The 24,569-nt window shown below is 44.5% G+C and overlaps 1 protein-coding gene across 2 annotated transcripts in view; it reads right to left on the bottom strand.

Annotated features, from left to right (window-relative positions):
* MTHFD1L (methylenetetrahydrofolate dehydrogenase (NADP+ dependent) 1 like) overlaps window positions 1-24,569 on the bottom strand; it is a 1,484,080-nt gene that overhangs the window by 1,286,033 nt on the left and 173,478 nt on the right. For both annotated transcript variants that reach the window (XM_069234289.1, XM_069234288.1), the window contains exon 6: window positions 1,382-1,482. In XM_069234289.1, coding sequence (XP_069090390.1) covers window positions 1,382-1,482 — 101 coding nt within the window. The remainder of the gene's footprint in view (window positions 1-1,381; window positions 1,483-24,569) is intronic.

A 24,569-nucleotide genomic window follows, 5' to 3' on the forward strand; every position in this document is an offset into this window, starting at 1 on the left:
GTGAAGACCACTCTAAGCTGTCAGGTCTAACATTCTCCATTCATTTTTTAAGGTGCTTTGAGGAAGCAATTTCATATTTTATTGGGAGTAGCAATAAAACAAGTCACACAAATTAATATTGTCAACATTTACTGCTACAGGTAAGTGAGCTCTTCAAAACAGTGTACATTTGTGTTACCCTGAGGATGACAATTGTATATTAATTAAAAAAAAAAAACTGTGCACAAACTTCACTGGGGTAAATTTTTTTACAAACACCAAATCAAAGAGCAACATTTGGAGGACCTAGGTTTTTCAAATATGTAGTCTTCAACAGCCTTCTTTAATTTCATCAAGATTTTTTTTAAACATCATGAAAACTGCTGAACACCATTACTGTTAGTGCTTTTGAAATGTGGGGCCATTCCCAAATAACTGCTGTTTTATGGAATAGAAACAGTAGATATCTACCTCACCTCTCAAATGCCTCATCTTCTTAAAGGTATCAAATTTAAACCTGGTGGAGCGAGTGGAGTGATGACAAAGTGAAGTGCCCCAGACATGAGAAGCAAAAAGCAGACAGATAAGAGAGGTTAGCCTCTAGTCTTAAAATTCAGACTTATTTCTCGGTGCAATTTTTATTTTCATTTGCCTGCCTATTTTCCCTTTATTCATATATGGTCTATTGGAAGTAATTTGCTCTGGCGTTTCACTCAGACTTCAATGCTGGTGATTCACTCGAATTTCAGAACTTAAAAAACCAAAGACTAAAGCCCAGAAGCAAAGAAATGGCAGGTCTGAACCAACGTAAATGACCTACATTGATAACATAAAAGGAAAAGTTAAAATGCTTTTCAATGCCTTAGCTTCACAGACTTCCCATTTATTTCCGGACAAACTAAGAATTTATAACATTTGGGACAGTAATAATCTGTGTTGGTTTGATCAGGTACTGCACTCCTGTTAACAGACCAGGACAGCCTGCTTTAGGCATAGATACATTTTAGGAGGGAAGACTGTGGAATTTTGCCCCTTGAACTGAGATACCATCCATCTCATTCTGTCAGATCACCTTCAACTCTATTATGGTATCAAAGAGTGCGGGGCAGAAAGACAATGAGGAGGAACACAAGTAGCAACAAGCCCCACAATTCGGACCCTGTTTAAGCACGTGGACGTCAAATGAACTACACAAACTTGCATCCATCCCTGCAGTTTTTTTCTTGCATCCATTCCTGCCGTTTTTTCCAGTGATAAGACTGCATTTCTTTTTCATAGTGAGCAGTTAGGGTAGAAGCTAACCCGATTCAAAAGTGATTTTTATAACAGGTGTGCAAGCTCTGAAGGCAGATTATTCAGAAAATACAATTGGATTAAATAGAGAGGAAGCACATTATCTTACCTAGTTTTTCAATTAAAGAGTTGACTGCCATAGCGGTTGGAGAAATATAGCCTTCCTGGGATACTCCATGCACCAACCTCCCCAGGTTCACATCATGCAATCTGTAGGGGCACAACAGATCATTTTATGATATAGCTGTGGTTTTAAAACGGGCACACTTGCTACGTTTGAATAAATGCATTATACAGCTAGCAGGATGGGAAGAGCCTGTATAAGGGGGGGGAGGGGGGGCGTGAGCATCCTAAAACTAGTTTTCCAGACCAGGAAGCATAAAGCCACTTTATGCCTAAGATGTGGAAAAGCTTAGAGAACTAACTGAATCACAAGAAGTTCTAAGTGACTGATATGTAGATACTTTTGCATTTGAAACGACTGGCCCGTCTGAGATCTTGCATGTGCGTTTACCAACCATGTGAAGATGAGGTTATTGTAATGGTCACTTGCGGAACGTAGGCTCTGAAGGGCTGATCCTGCAACTGACTGTTGCTGTTCCGCCACTGCAGAGTGATGTGTCTCTAGCCCTACCAACACTAGATCCTGTAGATGCCCCTCTGCTTGAGAACACGGACTGTAGACTGACTGTTGCAGGGGGGTGCATGTGCACTCGTGCGTGTGGCACTATGGAGATACATGAGGTCATCATGCCTATGAGGTTCATCATTGGTTTTACCACAATGTGACAAATTAGTTGAAAAAGAGGCAATGCAAGCTGGATCTTTTGTACTCTGGCCAGGTTGGGATAAGCCTTTGCTGAAACTGAATTTAAAGTAGTACTGCAAAACGGATGCACCTGTAAGGGTTTTGGGTGAGATTTTTTTTTTTTAACACTGAGCCTGAAGTCCAGATTGTGCAGAAGGTAGATTACTTTGAGTGTCCTGCAGACATTGTTGTTTGCTTGCACTCTTGATGAGCCAATCATCTAGATATGAGAACAGTAGTGCGCCCCCCCCCCTCTTCTGGGATGAGCAGCTACCACAGAGAGGCATTTTGTAAATACTCTTGGTGCAGTAGTTACCCCGAACGGCAACAACTTGAACTGGTAATGTTGACCACTTACTTGGAAGCGTAGATGGCTCCGATGGGCTGGGTATTTGGTATATGAAAGGACGGGGTCCTTGAGGCTCCTGGCCATAATAAAGTCTCGTTGCTGTAGCAATTGTATGACTTCTTGAAGTGTAACCATGTGAAAGTGTTCCGACAAGATGTACTTGTTGAGTGGCCTGAATAAGGCCTTTAAGGTGCCACATTTGTTTGGAATAAGGAAATATAGTGAGTACACTCAGTGTCTCTGGTTAACAATTTATATTCCTTTGGTAACGTCTTATCTGATAGATACAATATCTAGTTGCAGATTCCTTACCTTAGAATTTTCCCCAGGTGTCAGACTGGATCCACAGATTTTCGTGAGCAGTACCCCCATGCCATCAGGTGGCATCGATCAGCTCTGCATCCGTCATCGGCAGCATCCGTGCCGGGTATGACGCTGCAGTTCCTATATAGGTGCCATCCCAGTGCGCTGACTTCAGTTTCTTTTCACAACTCTGAGCTTCTGGTGTGCAGAGTCATAAAGAAACCGACTACTGGTGCATCAAAACCAAGGCCCTGAAAGGGGAATCAGTTCACAGAACAGGGAGGAGAGAAATTTGCAACTAGACATTGTCTCTACCAGATAAGGCATTACCAAAGGTAATTAACTTGTTCATCTGATAGAAGCTTCAAGTTTAGGATTCCTTACCTTAGAATAGATACCCAAGCAATACCATTACTGGAGGTGGGTCTGTGAACCAAGTTCATACTAGAAAGTCCTGCAGGACCGAATGGGCAAAGTACCCATCCCTACAGACCTGACAGTCAAAGCAGAAGTGTTTGGTTAACATGTACAGTGATGCCCATGTTGCCACCTGACAAATATCAAGGACTGGAAACCCGGATGCTAACACAGTGGTCGCAACTTTAGCTCAGGTAGAATGAGCACACAAACCCTCAGGGGATGGCTTCTTGGCCAGTGCGTAGCAGATACTAACAGAGTATGACCCATATAGAGATGGTCCACTGCTGCACTGCCCGACCTTTCTTCACACTCACATAAACAACAAAGAGTTGATCATCCACCTGAAACTCTTGTGTCCAGGCAGTGAAGACTCCTCTTCCTTACAAGAATGTAGGGGTGCAAAAAAAGATAGGCAAGATGAAGGACTGGTTTACATGAAAAGTCATAACCACTCTTGGTCAAAAGGAAGCCCTAGTGCGAACCACCACTTTGTCAGGACAGATGGAAAGGTAGGGTGGCTTAGATGATGGCCTGCAGATCACTCACCCTGTGGGCAGATGTAAGGGCCACAAAGGAGACTATTTTCAAAGTGAGGAGCTTGAGAGGACAATTGTGGAGAGGTTCGAAAGGAGCGCACATAAAAAAAATGTCAAAACCAAATTCAGAACCCATTGGGGTATAATGAATGGGGATGGAGGAAAAAGATGCAAGACTTTTGGGGGAACCCATGTACAATAGGGGACTTAAAGAAGGCAATCTAAAAAAAGCAGAAACAGCAGACAAATATCTTTAAGAGTGACCATAGCAGAGCCCTGCTGAGCCAGGGAAATGGTGTACAACAGGACCTCAGAGAGAGGGACAGAAAAGGGGTCCGCTTGTCTGAGCATCATGCCACAAATTTCTTCCAATGACTGGCATATACTGTTTTGGTAGAAGGATGCCAGGTTGCCAAGATTTTGCTGCATACTTTGGGAGATTAAAAGCTGTCAACTGTTGCAGCTCAATCTCCACACAAGAAGGCAGAGAATGGACAGGTTCGGGTGCAGAACCCTCCCCTGCTGCTGCAACAGAAGATCCTCCCAAAGAGGCAGTCTGATCAGAGGATTGATGGACATGCTCAGCAGCTCAGGATACCAGACTCTGTGCTAAGTCAGGAGCCACAAGGATTACTTGGGCCCAGTCGTTCTTGACCTTCCTGAAAACTTTGGGCAGAAGTGTTATAGGCAGAGAGGCATACAGGAGGCCTGAGTCCCACTCAAGCAGAAAAGCATTTCTGAGCGATTGCTGGTTTGGAAACTACAATGCGTAAAACTGCTGACATTACGTGTTCTCTGGGGAGATGAACAGATCTAACCGAGGCTCTCCCCCATGCTGAAAGAGACCTTGCCCTACCTCTGGATTGAGATGCCATTTGTGATCCGCTAAGCATTTTCGACTGAGTTGGTCTGCTCTGATGTTCCCAGCAGATGTTGAAAGACCAGGAATATGCCCTGCTGTTCCAGCCAAGTCCAGAGGCGCAGAGCCACATGTCAAAGGGCCACAATACCTCCCCACCCTGCTTGTTGCAATACCACATGGCGGGGTGTTGTCCGTGAACACCTGCACTACCTTCCCTTTGAGAGGGGGAAGAAATGCTTTCAATGCTAACCGTATTGCACAGAGATCCAACAGGTTTATGTGGAGTCTAGAAACCGCCAGAGACCAGACGCCTCTGATCTCCACCTCTCCCAGATGGCCGTCCCATCCCAGAAGTGACGCATCTGTCGCTGTCTGATCTAGTTGAGGAAGGGAAGGGAACTGCTGCTGACCCAATCGTGATTAATTAAAAACAATTGCAGATCTTTTGCAATCCCCTCAGAGATCTGGGCTTTGTCGGAGAGATTCACCCGATGTTGCACCCACTGGAACTTCAGGTCCCACTGCAGAGCCCGCATGTGTCATCTGGCATGTGTCACCAGCAGGATACAGAAGGCCATGAGACCCAGCAACCTCAGAGTCATACTCACAAATATTCAGGATACAGGCTGAAACATCAGTATCATAGCCTGAATAACCTGCACTCATCACTCAGGAGGACAGTCCCAAAATTGATCTGTGTCCAGAACATCTCAGATGAAAGGCACGTTTATAGTGAACCCCAGCAAAAGCAGGAGGTCTGCCATAGTCTGGACGTGAAATATCAGCTTGGTGGGGAACATGCCTTTGAAAGCCAGTCGTTCAGATAGGGAAAGACTGAAACCCCTGGTCTCTCCAGATGAGCTGCAAACACCACCATCACCTTGGTGAACACCCAAGGGGCACTGGGAAGGCTACAGTAGAGCACAATGAACTGAAAGTGCTTGTGACCTACAGTGAACCGCAAGTAACGTCTCGGCAGGCACGATAGAGATATGGAAATATGCGTCTTGCAATTCCAATGCTGCCATCTAGTCTCCTGGGTCCAGGGCAGATAGTACCTGAGCCAGAGTACTCATCCTGAACTTCTTCTTGAAGAGAATGAGGGAGCGAAGGTCTAGGATAGGGCGGAGGCTTTTGTATTTTTTGGGGACAAAAGTAGCAGTGATAACAACCACAACCTACTTCCGACACAGGAACCCTTTTTATGGCTCCCTTGGACATCGTCCTAGCAAGACGGTTGTGTCTAGTTCTCAACAAATTGTTAACTTCACTGCATCACTCCCATCAGCAACAGCCGGAGAGTATAGCCTGGGCATCCTCCAGGACCTGTGGTAGCATTTGTGCAGTCTTATTTCACAGCATGAGAGTAACGGCCCAAAAGGCATTCAGTGTTCACAGACCACAAGGCTGTCATAAGAAAACCTCTTCTTCCCAAGGGAGTCCAACCTTTTGGATTCACTAGCTGGGGAGCGGAAATTAATGTGCCCTAGGAGGTAGAGGATTGGATAACCAAACTCTCTGGGGAAGGTGCTGCATCAGAAAACGTGGGTCTCCAGGAGCGGGGCTATGGCGAAGGGCAATGGTCCTGTTCATGGGAGCCACGGTGCTGGGTTCGGACCAGGTACCCAGTAAGCCGTCCATGAGGGCCTCACTAAACAGGAGCAGGGATATGAGGTGGAAGCACCCGGTTATAGTACCTGTCAGGTTCTTGGGAAGTATCCAGACCACTGGCTTCACCCGTCTGTACGCCAATCCATAGGTTCTTCATGGCGCTGGTATTCTAAAGAGTCCAGCGACTTCTCCCATTCATCTCGAAACAATCCATAAGAAAAGGGCTCAGGAGCAGACATAGGAAAAAATGCTCCTGCCTACTTCTGAGTCTGTCATACGACGCCCATCCAGCTCAGTGTTGGAGTTGGGTGTTACAATAAGGATGGCACTCCCCATGGGCGGAAGCGTTAGGACAGGCATCGTAGAAGGTTGGGGTGGTACGAACAACACCAGTCTATATCCAGAACTGCATCCTAGGGTGCCCCTCAGCGCTGAAGCTGCCTGCACGAAACCTGAAGGGGCCTCTTCTGACTCACTTGGGCCCGAAGACGCTCTAGCGGTGTTGGACTGCCCAAAAATTAGGCGCATGGCTTCATAAATCTCCGAGTTGGGCAGGGGTTGCTCTGGCTCATGAAAACTCAGGGAGGCGCAGTCGGCCAGGCTCCACATAGCGAGTCCTAGAACATCCACACTCCCTTGTCTCATCAGCTGACGAATGGGGAGAAGTCAAAGAATGCTTCAACTTCTTAGATTTCTTTTTGTGCCCCAGCTTACCCGATCATCCTGAGGATTTTGAGTGAGCCGACATTTATTGAGGACTACGCAATCGATCCTTGGACTTTCCTCTTGACCGAGATCTCGACTTGCGCAGAGTTGATAGTAGGGGCGCCACTAGCTTTAGGGACCACTCCCTCAAAGCCTTCGGATGCACGGGCCAACACTCTGAGCACAACTTTGGGTCGTGGTTGCACTCCAGCCACAAAAGACACACAAGGTGCATCTGTCAGAGACATCACCGCCGACAAGATCCACAGGGCTTTAAGCCGGTCTTTCTTGAGGACATCTTCGACACACCAGGAGTAGAAAACTCGACAAAATCTTCAACAAAAAGTAAAAAATAAAATAAAAAAAAACTGTTAAAAAATGACTATGGGGTAGCTCTTTTCGGATCAGCGCTTGCTGGTGGGGAAGGAAAATAATTAACAATAGTGCATAGGGATGCTGCTCACAAAAATCTGTAGGTCCAGTCTGACGCGCATGGGGAAAATTCAAAGGTAAGTAATCTGAAACTAGGAGTCTCTTACAAATATTGCTTTGGAACTGGCTCCATAGCTCTCCTTTGAAGCAGAGCGTCAGTTTCTTCTTGTAATCGAGTTAAATATTCTTTTGACATTGTTTGTGGCTGAGGTGGGATACTGGGTGGAGACGATTTTAGTTTGAGACAATATCTGTCTTTTATTATACACAGGATCCACTGATCTCAGGTGATTCACTACCAATCTGAGAGAAAGTTCTGTAGCCTTCCCATCAAGGATGTTAAGTGTTGGGAGGGGGATGAGGCAGACAGGGCTACTGCTTACTAGATGTGGATCCTTTGGTAGTGGATCCATGCCCTTGACCTCTTAGTACTGCCTCTGTGGTGTGTTCTATGGTAGAACCCTCTAGTAAACTGGGATTGATGAGACTTTGCTGCTTTTGAAAGGTACATCTGTCTGTAGAAGTTGTCTGTTTGGCTGCACCAGTCTTCTGATCTCTCCAAAAGGACCCTCTGTTTTGTATGTTTGTAAGGCACCCATGGCTTTGGCAGTGTTGTTTTTTTTAATCTCCTCTAACACTTCGTCCACTTGTGTTTCAAAGAGGTGGTCTCCATAAAAGGGTAAATTAGGGAGATATTGTTGGATATTGAGTTTTAACCCTGATACTCTTAACCATGGTGATGCCCAATTATACTGCTAGTGTCTACTTCCCTAGCACTGGTGTCAGCAGCACCTGAAGCACATTGATTGTCACCTTAAAGATGATTTGTCCCTTCTTCCACTAGTTCTGTTCTCCTTTGCTTAAATTGTTCATGAAGGTGCTGTAATACCTCCTGCATTTCATCCCATTGCGCTCTATTGTACCTTGAGAGAAGGCCTATAGAAGTGGTGATTCTAAGATTGTTTGCCACCTGCACTGCAACCTGTTTACCTGCAGCATCAAATTTCTTACTGTTGGAGAAACATCCCCTGTTCCTTGAGAGTTTGCTCGCTTTCTAGCTGAGGGTAGTACAAGAGAATCTGGGGGAGATGTCCCTTAAAAAAAAATATATATATATATATATATATATATATTTAATAATGTGTTTTAGAGTTTAGTGTATCTACAAGAAAATGTTCATCCTCCACTGTGTGCATATTAATGTTATGATATTCAGCAGACCTGCGTAATACCTCATAATATGTGGTGTTGTCATCTGGAAGGGTGGGGTTGGAGGGGAATACATCAGGATCCATATCTCCTTCAGAGTCGACTTTATAGTCCTCTGAGGGCTCAAGAGTATCAGGATCTCCCTGCGGGTCTTGGAGGTGCGGGTTGTAGTAGTGTTTTGTGTCCCCTTAAGTTGCCTTCCCCTAGTGAAGAGGTGGTAGGCGACCCCTGTAGCTCAAAACGAGGGGAGTGTTGTGGTTAGGGTGGTAAAGGTGGAGGTGTGGATGGGATAGGCAAAAAGGGAAGAGTAGGAGGAGGAAAGCTTGAGGATGAAGTCGTAGCAGAGGTTCTGCTGAGAAAGCCCGTGTTCATGCTTTTTGCGTGACAGCATCTGTCGTTGAGGTCCCATAATCTCCTCCTCAAAAGTCTTCTTGCATTTCAGCAATGCTTCTGTAGGATGGAGAGGTGATTTGGTTACCACCCTACCCGGGTCTGGGTTTATGATCATAATCATTTGTTCCTGTAACGTAGTTAGAATACATTGAACAGGCCGTTCTTTTGGGTCTGTGTGGGCTTGAGGTGTATTTAGCACCAATCCTGGTTTAGGCATAGACAAATCTTCAAAGGTGAAGATATTATCGGTGCAGATGGGGTTTTCAGCAACAATGGTGTCTTCAAACTGTGGTTTTGGCGCCAACACAGGGATGTGGAATTCCTATCGCCCGACGCCCGGGACATCTTGTTTGGGGTCAAGGGCAACAAGTTTTTATGTTTACTTTGTCCTTGGGACAAGTAGGCCCAACCCCCTGCAGCACAAACCCTTTGGCTGCCTGTTTACAGAGAGTGGAACTCTCTGCAGTTGAGGTAATGTGTTTCCAAAAGATAATGCTGTTCGAACTTGTATTTATGGTTCATTATTTGAAAGCCTTCATTATTAGGGTGCGTGCTGTAAATAAATGTTTTAAGGTCACACTTCACTACTGACGTTGGTTCCAGTACAAAAAAAAAAAAAACGTGTACACACATGTTTGAAAAGTTTAGGCTAAGAGGCTAAGTATAATGCTCCCAGAATGCTCTCTGATTATATGCAAATGAAGTGTCATTTAGTAAAATGTGTTGATGCATGCTAGTATTTCCCAAAAATATTTCTAATGGAAAATCAGTGTAACCATTTTCAACAAGATTATGGGAAGCATGAAAATAAACAAACACTGACAAAGCCAACTGATCTGACATTTTTTTATAAGTCTTTTAGTTTCATCAATGCGTGTCTTGTTTTGACATGGCTTTTGTAACACTTTATTGTTGTGGGAGCTACCAGGCCCTCAACATTGTAACAAACATTGGCAAAACCCCCCCAAAAAGTTTTTGAACTCTTAAAGCACACGTTGCCACCAGCGGCATAACAAAGGCCCCGCAGCCGCCCTCCAGGGGGCCCCTTCCGCACAGCACCTGCCCTGAGTGAGTCTGGAGAGGGGGCTCCTCCATGTTCTTTGCAAAGGGGCACCCTCCAGTTTCGTTACGTCACTGATTGCCACTGTAGTTCCTGACACTGAACAAAACTACTTTGTGTGCCAATATGCTCCTTGTGGAAGAGCAGAATGCGATCACTCACAGTAAAGCCAGCCGAAAGAGAGAGAAATAGAAGTTTAATAAAAACAAAATGTCTTTGTTAACACCAGACCTAATTAGGGACCAAGACCCACATGTAGGTAGCTTTTTGCATGTCGCAAACAGCGACTTTCGCTGTTTGCGACGTGCAAAAAGCACATTGCGATGCACAAACCCAGTTTTGCGATTCAGTAACCTGGTTACCGAATCACAAAACGGGTTTCGACTCGCAATTAGTAAAGGGTGTTCCCTTCCTAATTGCAACTCGCAGTGCAATGTAGGATTGTTTTGTGACCGCGAACGTGTCTCCAGCAGGCCACCATTCGCGAGGGGGTCGCAAATTGCGACCCACCTCATGATTATTCATGATGTGGGCATTTGCGAAGCCCTTGCGAATCACAGATGGTGTCAAGGACACCCTCCTACATTCGGATTTGCAACTCGCAATTTGCAGGTCACAAATCTGAACCTACCTACTTATGGCCCCAAATTCTTAAAGAAAGTCACAAAAGTGCACCCTTGGTATATGTCGTACCCCTATAAAATATTTGTGAACTGTATTTTAGCATGGGTAAATACGATGTGTAGATTTGCTCATGTGAAAATCTATTGAGCATTTGCAAGTTCATTTTCCCTCCAGCCACTTTCTTCCCAACCCTGGAAGAAGTTCTAATTCTGCCATTGTCAGGAGTAAATGTCCAACCTTTCTTATTATGGGAAAATATTAGAGAGAAGCTGGTAAAAATCTTTGAGTCTGCAAACCTACTAACCTGCATGTTTTAAAGGCATTCCAGCCCTGGAACTATTGCTTACTGCTTCCTCCAGCCCCAGTATGCAGATCTGCAGAAAGGTGGCAAAATAAGGAAATTGCTACAGTAGGGATTGAAACTCCAAGTATTCAAGCCCTACTATGGTAGTAGCCCTGGCATAATCAGAGAGGCTATTAATTGCTGCCATAATTTGTCGCCACACTACATGGCACCAAAGGGACAAGTAGATCTTTTTACAGGAAAAGTAGATTTGAGAAGCAACCTGTCCCCTGGACAAGTAGATATTTTAATAAATTCCACACCCCTGCAACAGTGTCAATGAGTCCTAAGATGATCTAGATTTCTCAGGCCCAGTCTTAGGCCCTGTATGCGTTTTCAGCGTCGATGTATGTTTTTTTGACACTGGCTCTAAAACTGTCTGACGTGGAAGGAGTCTGTGCCTTAAGCTTTTTTGTTGCCTTTAAGGCTTTTTAGACAGAGGAATGACTGTCTGCTCCTTTGCCTTGTGCCAAACACTTCAGTGGCCCGAGGGCAGTGGGGTTCTTTGAGCCTGTGGTTTGTCTTCGGTTTCTGTGTCGAAGGCTTTTGCCACAGTACTTAAGAGTTCTGGTGTAGCGATATTTTGGGCTTCTTCCATTTCCTGGTCACAGACAGACCCTTCACCGTTGCTAGCAAGAACACTAGAGACATCCACTGGAGCAACTTTGGCGTCTGCTTCTTCGTCAGAGTCGCGCTGGGGTCTTGCATCGAGGCAGTGTTCTTCCTTCGTTCCTCGTTAGTCTGGCAAGCTTCACATGACATTTCGTCATGTTCCACAGAAAGGCAGCGGTTGCAGACTGGATGATCTTGCCTGGAGGATCTCGCATTGAACTTACGGCAGAAGCTGAAAGGCATTTTTTCCATCACTCTGCGGGCATCAAGTGAAGGAAGTCGCTGACGAATTGTAGAGGCTGAACCCTTCCGAGACCAGGCAGCTGGAATACTGAAAACTCAGTGATCGGGCAGTTTTAAATTTTTTATGTTGGTAGGTGATATTTCATCACCAAGGGGTCAGTGAAAACTGCAAAGCTTTGATCCTGGTGCTCCGAAGTAGATGTTCGAACCTGATGGCGGAGAAAAACAAACAATCTAACAAAGGAGCTAAGGACTATGCACAATACAGACTATAGGAGTAGTTACTATACCTCGTGACTCAAAGGACTTTTTGAACAAAAATAACTTTCAATGTCCAAGCCCAACACTAGATGGCAGGAGTATGATAGGTATTTATATATCTACAGCCAACAAATGCTATTAATACATTTCCTTGCCTCCTAGGCATGGCCTTTGGGCAAGGGTCAGAACTGCAGTCCGGGTGGGTTTTGGTGCTGGTCACCTGGTGTTCATATGCGTCTATTTATGTATGTATGAAAGTATGACATTCCTATAATGCAAACAGCCAAAAAGCAGCAAAGACCTCTAAATCTAAGAAGACCATAAAGTCAATGAATAATAGGGGAAGGAGCTGGATTGTGAATGGTAATGCATTATGAAGCAGTGTTCTTTGAAGAGGTGATTGTTCAACTCTTTCCTAAACTGAAGCAGCTTTGAGCTGGTACTGAGGAATTTGGGGATTTTGTTCTAAAACCTGGGAGTGTAGACTTCATTGGAAGGGAGAGGTGGTACCAGGCTGTATTTATGTTTGACGTTGTTCACTGGGCCTGGTGCCATAACCTAAGGTAACAGGAGCAGGCATGGACAACCAGAGGCAGTTCTAGCCCTCCCAAATTCAGGGTGACCTAAGACAATATGTGGGAGGCTAGTTATGCCATGCTCCGTTAACATGTGGGGCTGAGTGTATTGGTCAGCCTTCTGCATCGCAGCCAAATTCAGCTTAAATGTGAGCGAGAGTCTCACATTTAAGCTCTACTTGAAGTAAATTTTGTGTTTTATAGTATCATTGTTGGAGCTGCTAGAAAAAGGGAAGTTTTGGAGATGCAAATAGCTCTCAAATGCACAATATATGATCCTTTTAGGGCTTTTAACTGTCATACACGGGGATGGCAGATAATTTACTCATAGAGAATGTAAAGGGTCCGAGCTGAGACCCATGTGATTCTCTGTTCTTTTTGTATTCACATTTACAGAGCAGGGCTATGTACTTTATTTAGCAGCATAACATTTCAAACAGTACCACTTTAGTGCAGAACAGTAAAAGCACAACACATCTTAGGATGAAGTTTCACATCAACAATTTGTAGGTATGGGTAGGGAAGTGCCACTGTTGGCATGGTTACCTCTCCCCATCTTTTTGCCTAGTGTTGATGCCAACTTTTATTGAAAGTGGGCTGGGACCCTGCTAACCAGGCCACAGCCCAGTGCTCTTTCCCTAATCTGTACCTTTGTTTCCATAATTGGCACAACCTTGGCACACAGTTAAGTCGCTTGTAAAAGGTACCCATGGTACCAAGGGACATGTGACTGGGGAACGTCTAAGGGCTGCAGCATGTTTTATGCCACCCTAGGGGACCCCTCACCAAGCACATACACATTGCCTTGCAGCTTGTGTGTGCTGTGAGGAGAAAAATACAAAGTTGACATGGCACCCCTCTCATTGTGCCATGCCCACAAAACACTGCCTGCGGCATAGATAATTCACCCCTCTAGCAGGCCTTACAGCCCTAAGGCAGGGTGCACTAGACCACAGATGAGGGCATAGCTGTATGAGCAATATGCCCCTACAGTGTGTACGTTCATTCTTATGCATTTTAAGTGCAGTGTAGCCATAGAGTATAGGTCTGGTAGTTTGTCATTACAAACTCCACAGCTCCATAATGGCTTTACTGAATACTGGGGAGTTTGGTATCAAACTGCTCAGCACAATAAACCCACACTGATGCCACTGTGGGATTTATTGAAAAATGCACAGAGGGCATCTTAGAGATGCCCCCTGTATGTTAGCCAAACTGGTAGTGTAGAACTGACCAATCTGTGCCAGCCTGCCACTTTCAGACAAGTTTGACCACATGGGGTGAGTGCCTTTGTGCATTCTGTGGTCAGAAACAAAGCCTGTCCTGGGTGGAAGTGCTTCACACCTACAAACCTACAGGAACTGTAACACCTGGCAGTGAGCCTCAAAGGCTCAAGCCTCGGACTACAGTGCCCCATGGCACTCCAGCTAGTGGAGACGCCCGCCCCCTGGATGAAGCCCCACTTTTGAATTGACATGCAGGACGTGGACACTGCTACACAATATCGGAGGATACAGTTGAAAGATCTACTCTGAACATCTCACAAGAGATAAGTTATGAAGACACAGGAAAATTGACTTCCCTGACTGCCTAAGATGAGGATATATTCATGGGGAATCTCTTGCATACTACACTGTTGTGCCGAAGACTGGGCCCTTCTGGGTCAAGGTGAAGCATAGGCTGAAAAACATAGTGGCAGATCAAGGATGATCTGAAACTGCTCCTACTGTATATACACCAAGATCTCTATGCCAATAGATTTAAATTAGCCTTTGCACATTTAGGTTTGGTAATTGTGAAACACAGTATCCCCCCGGTTTGGAGAAGTGCAGAATGGCTGACCTTCCAGAGTTGGTCATGTGCAATGGATTTTTGTATGACAAAGGTTCTAAGTTATAAATCACTAGAATGCCCACAGATGTATATTACAGGATGGGGTAAATATATGAATTACTAGAGAGGAGCGAGCCAACAAATTATGAGGGAGAGCAGAACTAAGGGTCAGGCTCTGCTCTTAAAGACTGTGTTTAAGCCAACCCCAGAAAATATTTTCTATCTAAATTATACATAATGTAAAATATGGTAAGGTCTCTTCAAAATTCAAAATGTATTTTTTTAGCAGGTGGCAACTTTGGTATTAACATGTCACATTATAGCACTGAGAAGTACTTATTAAAAGTGGTAGTTTCTAAACATGAACTATTAGTGAAATGACAGGCAGGACAGTTGTCACTTAAACCTTGTATGTGGCCCAGATTATTATAGAGAAACATTACAGTCTATTAAATCAAGCAAAACACAACCGGTATGCTGAACTCACATATTTGAAAGTCCTTTCAGCAACGAAGAAATAGGCATTTTGGTGAAATATTTTTCCAAGATCATGCAATTTAAGCTGGGAAGTTGGGGGGTTTAATCCAGCTTTCTGGTCTCACAATGAACAAGTCAACCACTAACTGGGTATCTATTTGCTTTCCTTTTTATGTTATGGCTTTGTTTTTATCATTGTGCATTTTTCAGTAGTTTTTACATAGCGCAAACTCGATCCAAATGCACCAGAGCGCTTTACATGAGCACCAGGTATATTACACAAGATCATATTTTTATCTGCGTAGGCATATCAAGTGACTTGTCTAGAATCACAGGAAGTTGAGGAGATGCTAGGGCTCGAACCTGGTTCATCCATTTTCAAAGACAGCAGCACTGGCCATCTCCTGGGTAAAGTGAAGGTGGTAGGCAGAAGCCTCATGAAAGCTCAGCTCCTCATGGGCACGAGGTTCCAAAAGAGCCACAATTTAGGCTTGGGCTTGGCTCACACTTTTAGAGGCTGGCCCATCTCTATGAATTACCAGGGAACAGTAATAGAGCTGGAGCTGTGCCACACTGCTCCAGTGTGTATGAGAGTTAAGATTCTGTCTTGCCTCATGTAACAATGTTGTATATTCTTTGCCTATATTCTGTGGAATAATTTGTTTTAATGTTGCTTAAAAGGAACTGAACAGGACTGCTTCTTTACATTTCAATAAGCTTTTTAATGAAACAAAATGAGAAAAAATGTTTTTAAGCAGGAAATAAATCTCCTGCTACTTTTAGAAAGAAAAAAAATAAATGTCTGTCCATTTGGGTGCTCATGAGCAACTGAGCTCAAACCCTCTCAACTGAGGAAAGAATAGAAATAAGGGATGCCAAGTAGTGTACAGTGTAACATCTTCCCTAGCCTGGGTACCCACCGATGACCACACAAGGACCTGTATATTACACGTCTTTATTTGTTTAAATATATACACACACACACACACACACACACATATATATATATATATTGAAAATGTCACTTACCGAGTGTACATCTGTTCGTGGCATTGGTCGCTGCAGATTCACATGTTGTGCACAGTCCGCCATCTGGTGTTGGGTCGGAGTGTTACAAGTTGTTTTTCTTCAAAGAAGTCTTTCGAGTCACAAGACCGAGGGACTCCTCCTCTTTGCTTCCATTGCGCATGGGCGTCGGCTCCATCTTAGATTGTTTTCCCCGCAGAGGGTGAGGTAGGAGTTGTGTGTGTTAGTAATAGTGCCCATGCAATGGAATGAATAAGTATGTACAAATTAAGGTTAAGTAATATATATATACAAATGTACAAATGTTGAAGATAACTTCCAACGGCTACAGGCTCCCGGGGAGGCGGGTGGGCACATGTGAATCTGCAGCGACCAATGCCACGAACAGATGTACACTGGGTAAGTGACATTTTCAGTTCCATGGCATCTGTTGCTGCAGATACACATGTTGTGCATAGACTAGTAAGCAGTTATCTCCCCAAAAGCGGTGGCTCAGCCTGTAGGAGTGGAAGTAGTCTGAAATAAAGTTCTTAGTACGGCTTGACCTACTGTGGCTTGTTGTGCGGATAGCACGTCTACACAGTAGTGTTTAGTAAATGTGTGAGGCGTGGACCATGTGGCTGCCTTACATATTTCGTGCATTGGAATATTTCCTAGGAATGCCATGGTAGCGCCTTTTTTTCTGGTTGAGTGTGCCCTTGGTGTAATGGGCAGTTGTCTCTTTGCTTTAAGATAGCAGGTTTGGATGCCCTTAACTATCCATCTGGCTATACCTTGTTTTGATATTGGGTTTCCTGTATGAGGTTTTTGAAATGCAATAAACAGTTGTTTTGTTTTCCTAACCTCCTTTGTTCTGTCGATGTAGTACATTAGTGCTCTTTTGACATCTAATGTATGTAGTGCCCTTTCAGCTACTGAGTCTGGCTGTGGGAAGAACACTGGTAACTCTACCGTTTGATTTAAGTGGAACGGTGAAATAACCTTTGGAAGGAATTTAGGATTGGTTCTTAGTACAACCTTATTTTTGTGTATTTGGATAAAAGGTTCTTGTATTGTAAACGCCTGAATTTCACTTACTCTTCTTAGAGATGTGATGGCAATGAGAAATGCAACTTTCCAGGTTAAGAATTGTATTTCGCAAGAATGCATGGGTTCAAAAGGTGGTCCCATGAGTCTTGTCAAGACGATGTTAAGGTTCCATGAAGGAACAGGTGGTGTTCTTGGTGGTATTATTCTTCTTAGGCCCTCCATAAATGCTTTAATGACGGGTATCCTAAACAGTGAAGTTGAATGGGTAATCTGCAGGTAGGCAGATATTGCTGCAAGGTGTATTTGAATGGAAGAGAAGGCTAGATTTGACTTTTGTAAGTGTAGTAAGTATCCCACTACATCTTTTGGGGATGCGTGTAATGGATGAACTTGATTATTATGGCAGTAGCAAACAAACCTTTTCCATTTGCTTGCATAGCAGTGTCTAGTGGATGGTCTTCTAGCTTGTTTTATGACTTCCATACATTCTTGTGAGGTTTAAATGTCCGAATTCTAGGATTTCAGGAGCCAGATTGCTAGATTGAGCGATGCTGGGTTTGGATGCCTGATCTGCTGTTTGTGTTGTGTTAACAGATCTGGCCTGTTGGGTAACTTGACGTGTGGTACTACTGACAGGTCTAGTAGTGTTGTGTACCAAGGTTGTCTTGCCCATGTTGGTGCTATTAATATGAGTTTGAGTTTGTTTTGACTCAATTTGTTTACTAGATATGGAAGGAGAGGGAGAGGGGGAAAAGCGTATGCAAATTTCCCTGACCAGTTCATCCATAGGGCATTGCCTTGAGACTGTCTGTGTGGGTACCTGGATGCAAAGTTTTGGCATTTTGCATTCTCTTTTGTTGCAAATAGGTCTATTTGCGGTGTACCCCAAAGTTTGAAGTAAGTGTTTAGGATTTGGGGGTGAATCTCCCATTCGTGGACCTGTTGGTGATCTCGAGAGAGATTGTCTGCTAGTTGATTTTGGATCCCTGGAATAAACTGTGCTATTAGGCGAATGTGGTTGTGAATTGCCCATTGCCATATCTTTTGTGCTAGGAGACATAGCTGTGTCGAGTGTGTTCCCCCTTGCTTGTTTAGGTAATACATTGTTGTCATGTTGTCTGTTTTGACAAGAACGTATTTGTGGGTTATGATGGGTTGAAATGCTTTTAGCGCCAGGAATACTGCTAGTAATTCGAGGTGATTTATATGCAGTTTTGTTTGATGTACGTCCCATTGTCCTTGGAAGCTGTGGTGATCGAGGTGTGCTCCCCACCCTGTCATGGAAGCATCTGTTATTACGTATTGTGGCACTGGGTCTTGGAACGGCCGCCCTTTGTTTAAATTTGTACTGTTCCACCATAGAAGCGAGATGTATGTTTGGCGGTCTATCAACACCAGATCTAGAAGGTGACCCTGTGCATGTGACCATTGTGATGCTAGGCACTGTTGTAAGGGCCTCATGTGCAGTCTTGCGTTTGGGACAATGGCTATGCATGAGGACATCATGCCTAGGAGTTTTAAAACCACTTTTGCCTGTATTTTTAGTGTTGGATACATGGCCTGTATGACCTTGTGAAAATTTTGAACCCTTTGTGGACTCGGAGTGGCTAATCCTTTTGTTGTGTTGATTACCGCTCCTAAGTAGTGCTGTATTTTGCACGGCACAATGTGTGATTTTTTGTAGTTGAGGGAGAACCCGAGTTTGTAGAGGGTTTGTATGACATACTCTGTGTGTTGTGAACACTTTGTTAGCGAGTTGGTCTTGATTAGCCAATCGTCTAGATACGGGAATACGTGTATTTGCTGCCTTCTGATGTGTGCGGCTACTACTGCTAGGCATTTGGTAAATACTCTTGGTGCGGTCGTTATACCGAACGGTAAGACTTTGAATTGATAGTGTATTCCCTTGAATACAAACCTTAGGTATTTCCTGTGCGAAGGGTGTATCGGTATGTGGAAATACGCGTCTTTGAGATCTAAGGTGGTCATGTAATCTTGTTGCTTTAGCAGTGGTAACACCTCCTGTAGCGTGACCATGTGAAAGTGGTCTGATTTGATGTAGGTGTTTAGTATTCTGAGATCTAAGATTGGCCTCAGTGTTTTGTCCTTTTTGGGTATTAGAAAATACAGTGAATAGACTCCTGTGTTTATTTCTGTACATGGTACCAGTTCTATTGCTTCTTTTTGCAGTAGTGCTTGAACTTCTATTTCTAGGAGGTCTAAATGCTGTTTTGACATTTTTTGTGTTTTTGGTGGGATATTTGGAGGGATCTGTAGAAATTCTATGCAATAACCATGTTGGATAATTGCTAAGACCCAAGTGTCTGTTGTTATATCCACCCACGATTGATAAAACTGACTTAGTCTTCCCCCCACTGGTGTTATGTGGAGGGGTTGAGTGACTTTTAAGTCACTGTTTGGTTGTTGGGGTTTTGGGGCTTTGAAATTTTCCCAGGTTTCTCGGGAATTGTCCCCCTCTGTACTGGCCCCGAAAACCTCCCCTTTGGTACTGTCCCTGGTAGGTAGACGGTGTTGATTGTGAGGTGCTGGCTTGTGTGGCCTGACCCCGAAACCCCCCTCTGAAGGTTGTTTTACGGAAGGTGCCGAAAGTGCCTCTGCTTTGCGGGGAGTAGAGCGCGCCCATGGCCTTGGCTGTGTCAGTGTCCTTTTTCAGCTTCTCAATCGCCGTGTCAACCTCTGGTCCGAACAATTGTTGTTCGTTGAACGGCATATTGAGTACTGCTTGCTGTATTTCTGGTTTAAAGCCAGACGTGCGTAACCATGCGTGCCTTCTGATGGTTACTGCAGTGTTTATTGTCCTTGCCGCTGTGTACGCTGCATCCATAGAGGAGCGTATTTGGTTACTGGAGATGTTTTGTCCCTCCTCAACCACCTGTTTTGCCCGCTTTTGAAATTCTTTGGGTAGATGCTCAATGAGATGCTGCATCTCGTCCCAATGGGCTCTGTCATAACGCGCTAGGAGCGCCTGAGAGTTTGCGATGCGCCACTGGCTTGCAGCTTGTACAGCGACTCTTTTCCCAGCTGCGTCAAATTTTCGGCTTTCCTTATCCGGGAGTGGTGCATCGCCCGATGTGTGTGAATTGGCTCTTTTGCGAGCTGCTCCTACCACGACTGAGTCTGGTGGCAGTTGAGAGGTGATAAAAGCAGGGTCTGTGGGAGGTGCTTTATATTTTTTCTCTACCCTCGGAGTGATCGCTCTTCTCTTGACAGGGTCTTTGAAGATTTGCTTTGCGTGCCTTAGCATTCCTGGAAGCATAGGCAGGCTTTGGTAGTTGCTATGGGTGGAGGAGAGGGTCTTAAAAAGGAAGTCATCCTCGACAGGTTCTGTGTGTAACGACACGTTGTGGAATTCTGCTGCCCTAGCTACCACCTGCGCATACGCTGTGCTGTCCTCAGGTGGTGAGGGCTTGGTAGGGTATGACTCTGGACTATTGTCTGACACTGGGGCGTCGTATAGGTCCCAAGCATCTTGGTCATCTTGGCTCATGGTGGTGTGAGCCGGTGAATGTGACGGAGTTTGTGCCGGTGATATCTGAGTTACAGGTGGAGGAGAGGGTGGCGGAGTTGCTTTCTTTGCCACCTTTGCTTGTGGTGTTAGTTGTTCAGTTTGGAACTCTAGTCTCCTTTTTCTCCTGATTGGTGGAAGAGTGCTAATCTTCCCTGTTCCACTCTGGATGAAGATCCTCTTTTGTGTATGCTCTACATCAGTAGTCTGTAACTCCTCTTCAAACCTGTGTTTACGCATTTGAGAGGACAATGATTGTTCCTCTGAATATGAGCCGGTAGTGGGTTCGGTTGCTGGTTGTTTTGGCACCGAAACTGTCTTTTTTTGTTTTCGGCTCCGAGGCGAATCTCTTCTTTTTCGGAGTCGAGCCTTCTCGGCGTCGATCATCCTCGGTGCCGCTGTCTCTGCGTCGAGCAGCGTCGGCTCCGCTTTCTCGGCGTCGATCTTTTTCGGCAACACTTTCTCGGTCCCGAGAATGTTGCGTGCCGGTGTCTCGACCCGAGTCGGACGTTCTGGGCACCAGTTCGGCCTTTTTCGGTGCCGATGGACGGTCACCTTTATGGGTTGAGCCATGGCCAGTTGGCAGTGGCGTCCCCTGGGCCTTGTCTGTTTTCTTGTGCTGTGTGCTTTTCGACGTCTTACACAGTTTCATCGACGTCGAATTCATCCGAGTCCGATTCATGGATGGAGAAGGCTTCCTCCTCTTCTCCTTGTTCCTCGAACTCTCGGTGTTCTGTCGGCGTGGACGCCATCTGTAATCTTCTGGCTCGACGGTCACGGAGCGTTTTTCGGGACCGGAACGCACGACAGGCCTCACAAGTTTCTTCTTTGTGCTCGGGTGACAGGCACAAGTTACAGACCAAATGTTGGTCCGTATATGGATATTTATTGTGGCATTTAGGACAGAATCGGAACGGGGTCCGTTCCATCGGTGTCGATGTTACACGCGGTCGGGCCGACCAGGCCCCGACGGGGGATCGAAATTACCCCGAAGGGCTACCGGAGCTCTTCACGATTCGGTGTCGATTCTAACTATCCCGATCCCGAGCGAAACAATACCGACGTAGTTTTTCGAAGTTTTGACTATCTTTCCGTCCCGAAACCCGGAGCGAAAAGGAACACGTCCGAACCCGAGGGCGGAAAAAAAAAAAAATCTAAGATGGAGCCGACGCCCATGCGCAATGGAAGCAAAGAGGAGGAGTCCCTCGGTCTCGTGACTCGAAAGACTTCTTCGAAGAAAAACAACTTGTAACACTCCGACCCAACACCAGATGGCGGACTGTGCACAACATGTGTATCTGCAGCAACAGATGCCATCGAACATATATATACCTGGGAACCAACAATAGAAGTGTCCATGATCCGCATTGGCAATGCAGGAGCAACAGCAGTCAGGGCTTTTTCAATTGTCCTTTCTGAACCAGTCTCTGCTTTGATATCTCAGTATCTGAGAAGAGGACAGCTACATGTCAGAAATGCAAGGAATCTTGTGTAATCGACTTCCCAAACGTTGGGCAGTCACCATGTGCCCTTTGTTGGTTATGACATAAAAAGGCTCAGCCTTGAATGGAGCATCAAACTTACATTTTCTCGACTGACTGACAGGCACTTGATCTCTAGTGAAAACAATGTCTTTTGCATGTTGTCACTTGTCTGCATAGGCGTTCATTTTTCTTTTACGATCCAAGTCTTTGGTACGAGTTTCTTCCTCAATACTTGAACTTCTGTTGGTCCACTGAGGTGACTTGGTCATCACTGCTCTCCCAAACATCAAAGTTGCAGGGCTTTCACCTGTGGTCGGGTGAAGTGTTGAACAAGAAGCTTGCAGAGTAGAATTCAAGACAGTTTTAAGGTTGAGCTTTTCCAATACAGCACACTGAACAGCTTTCTTCAATGTAATCATGAAACGTTCGACAAGGCCATTGCCGTTTAGCCAAAGAAGTGTGCTCTTCTGAGATGACAGAGGAAGTCTCTGACCTCCCAACTGTTGAAAAGTGGGCCATTGTTATATTTTAAGATCCCAGGAATACCCAAAGTCACAAAAATGCCCTCTAATCTCTCGATGACTCTCTCAAGTGATAGATGAGAGATTTTCTATCAGTGGAAAATGGGAGTACTCATCAACAATCACAATCAGGTGTTGTCCATTGTCAAAAGAACCGAAAACTCAACAGCAATTCTTTAGCATACATGCTTTGGCAACTAACATGCTTAAGGTGTGTTGAGTGGTTTTCAATGACAGGCAGTTACATAGATGACAGGCCTTCAACTCTCTTATCAAGATGAGGAAACTAGGCTGTCTCAGAGCTTTTTTTGTGGCAACGATTCCACAATGTCCTTCATGGACCACTTCAATTTTCTGTTGTCGAGGACTCTCTGGAATAACAATTCTCAAACTCCTCAAGATAACGACAGCGCCTTCTTGTCTCACAGACAGTTCATCTTTGACATTTTTAAACTTCTGGAGTTCACTGGAAAAAGGTTGAGTGTGCTTGTTTCAAGACTGATGTGTAATAAAGTCTTTTATTTTTAGCATGTCACTAGCTTGACTCATGGCAGTGACCATCTGCACCTCAAAATATCAGCTGGTGGGTTTGCTTTCACAATAAAATTTATGTAGGCTTCAGCTGCCGTGGAAGGGGTACCGTGACAATATATAGATACTCAGGAGAAGTATTCAGCAGGGTTTTGATCTTTCCCTGGACGGTTCACGATTGTATAGTTGTATTCTTGTAATCATAGGCCCCAGCATTCAATGCGAGGAGACATATTGACCTTTGGATTGCCAAAGATGGTCAGCAAAGCTTGATGATCTGTCACAAGAGTAAAAGGCTTTCGGTATAAGAACACGTGGAAATGCTTACAAGCTCACACTACTGCTAAACTTTCTTTCTCAGGTTGTGAATAAACACGTTCTGTTTGGGATAAACTTTTGCTTGCATATGCCGCAATACATCTTCAAGCATTTAGGCTGAGTCTTTGGACTATTCAAGGATTGCATGGGCTAGCGTCAACAAAAACTTCTGTAAGAAGCTTTGGAAAAAAAGATGCCATTTCAGTAGTGTTCTCAATAACTTGTTTGATTCTCTTAAAGCTTTGCTCGCATTTATGTGACTAATGAAATCTAACTTTTTTTTTGCCAAGTCTCTCAATGGAGCACTCACAGCGGCAAAGTCTCTTATGTATCTGGAACAGTAAATGGACGTGCCAAGGAATGAACATCTTGAAACATCTTGTTGGGGCCTGGCAGTTGACAATGCTCGCACTTTAGCTAGATCAGGTGTCATACCCCCAGCAGAAAAGATATGGCCAAAGAACTTTAGCTTTGTCTTATGGAATTCACATTTCTCAGAAATCAAAGGTAAACCGGCATCTACAAGTAAACAACACTTACTTGAGAGCTTTACCGTGCTCCTTCTGTGCAGCTCTGAAAACTAATATGTCATCACTGTAGTTGAAAGCATTTATGACAGGCTGTATGAAATTTCAAATGATATCTTTAAAAAGCTCTTCAGCTGATGACACCAAAATGTAGCCTTTTATGTCCAAATAGACCAATTTGTGTAGAAAAGGTTGTAAAATACCTGCAATTCTCCTCGTGCTCCAACTGAAATCCTTTAGTTAAATCAAGATGAGAGAAGACTTTCGCACCATTCAACTGTGTTATGCAGCAATATGCGGACCTGAATGTCATTCTCTTTCAATTGCCTTGTTTGATTGGTGCATATCTACACAGGTGCCACAGACGACTGTGGCAGTATGCTGCCTTTTTTGCAGGTTTAACATTCTAGTAAAGTTTTTAGCTTCTATTGAGAACTTCTTTGTATCACAGTGTGGAGACATGCAAGTCCTGTAGTCCTTTTTATTAAGCTAATTGGTTTGTCATTACTACACTCTCCCAGCATTGCATTCTCACTTTCAGATCATATCTCACACACACACCATTTCTACAAGTATATCTGCATTCTATTTATGATATAGTATTTGAGAAGAAACGGTTTAGACAGATATGGCCTCTTGATGGATGATTGCTGCCCAGGCCCAAACTTATATAATGGAG

Source organism: Pleurodeles waltl, chromosome 5 (genome assembly GCF_031143425.1).
Source record: "Pleurodeles waltl isolate 20211129_DDA chromosome 5, aPleWal1.hap1.20221129, whole genome shotgun sequence".
Classification (NCBI taxonomy): domain Eukaryota; kingdom Metazoa; phylum Chordata; class Amphibia; order Caudata; family Salamandridae; genus Pleurodeles; species Pleurodeles waltl.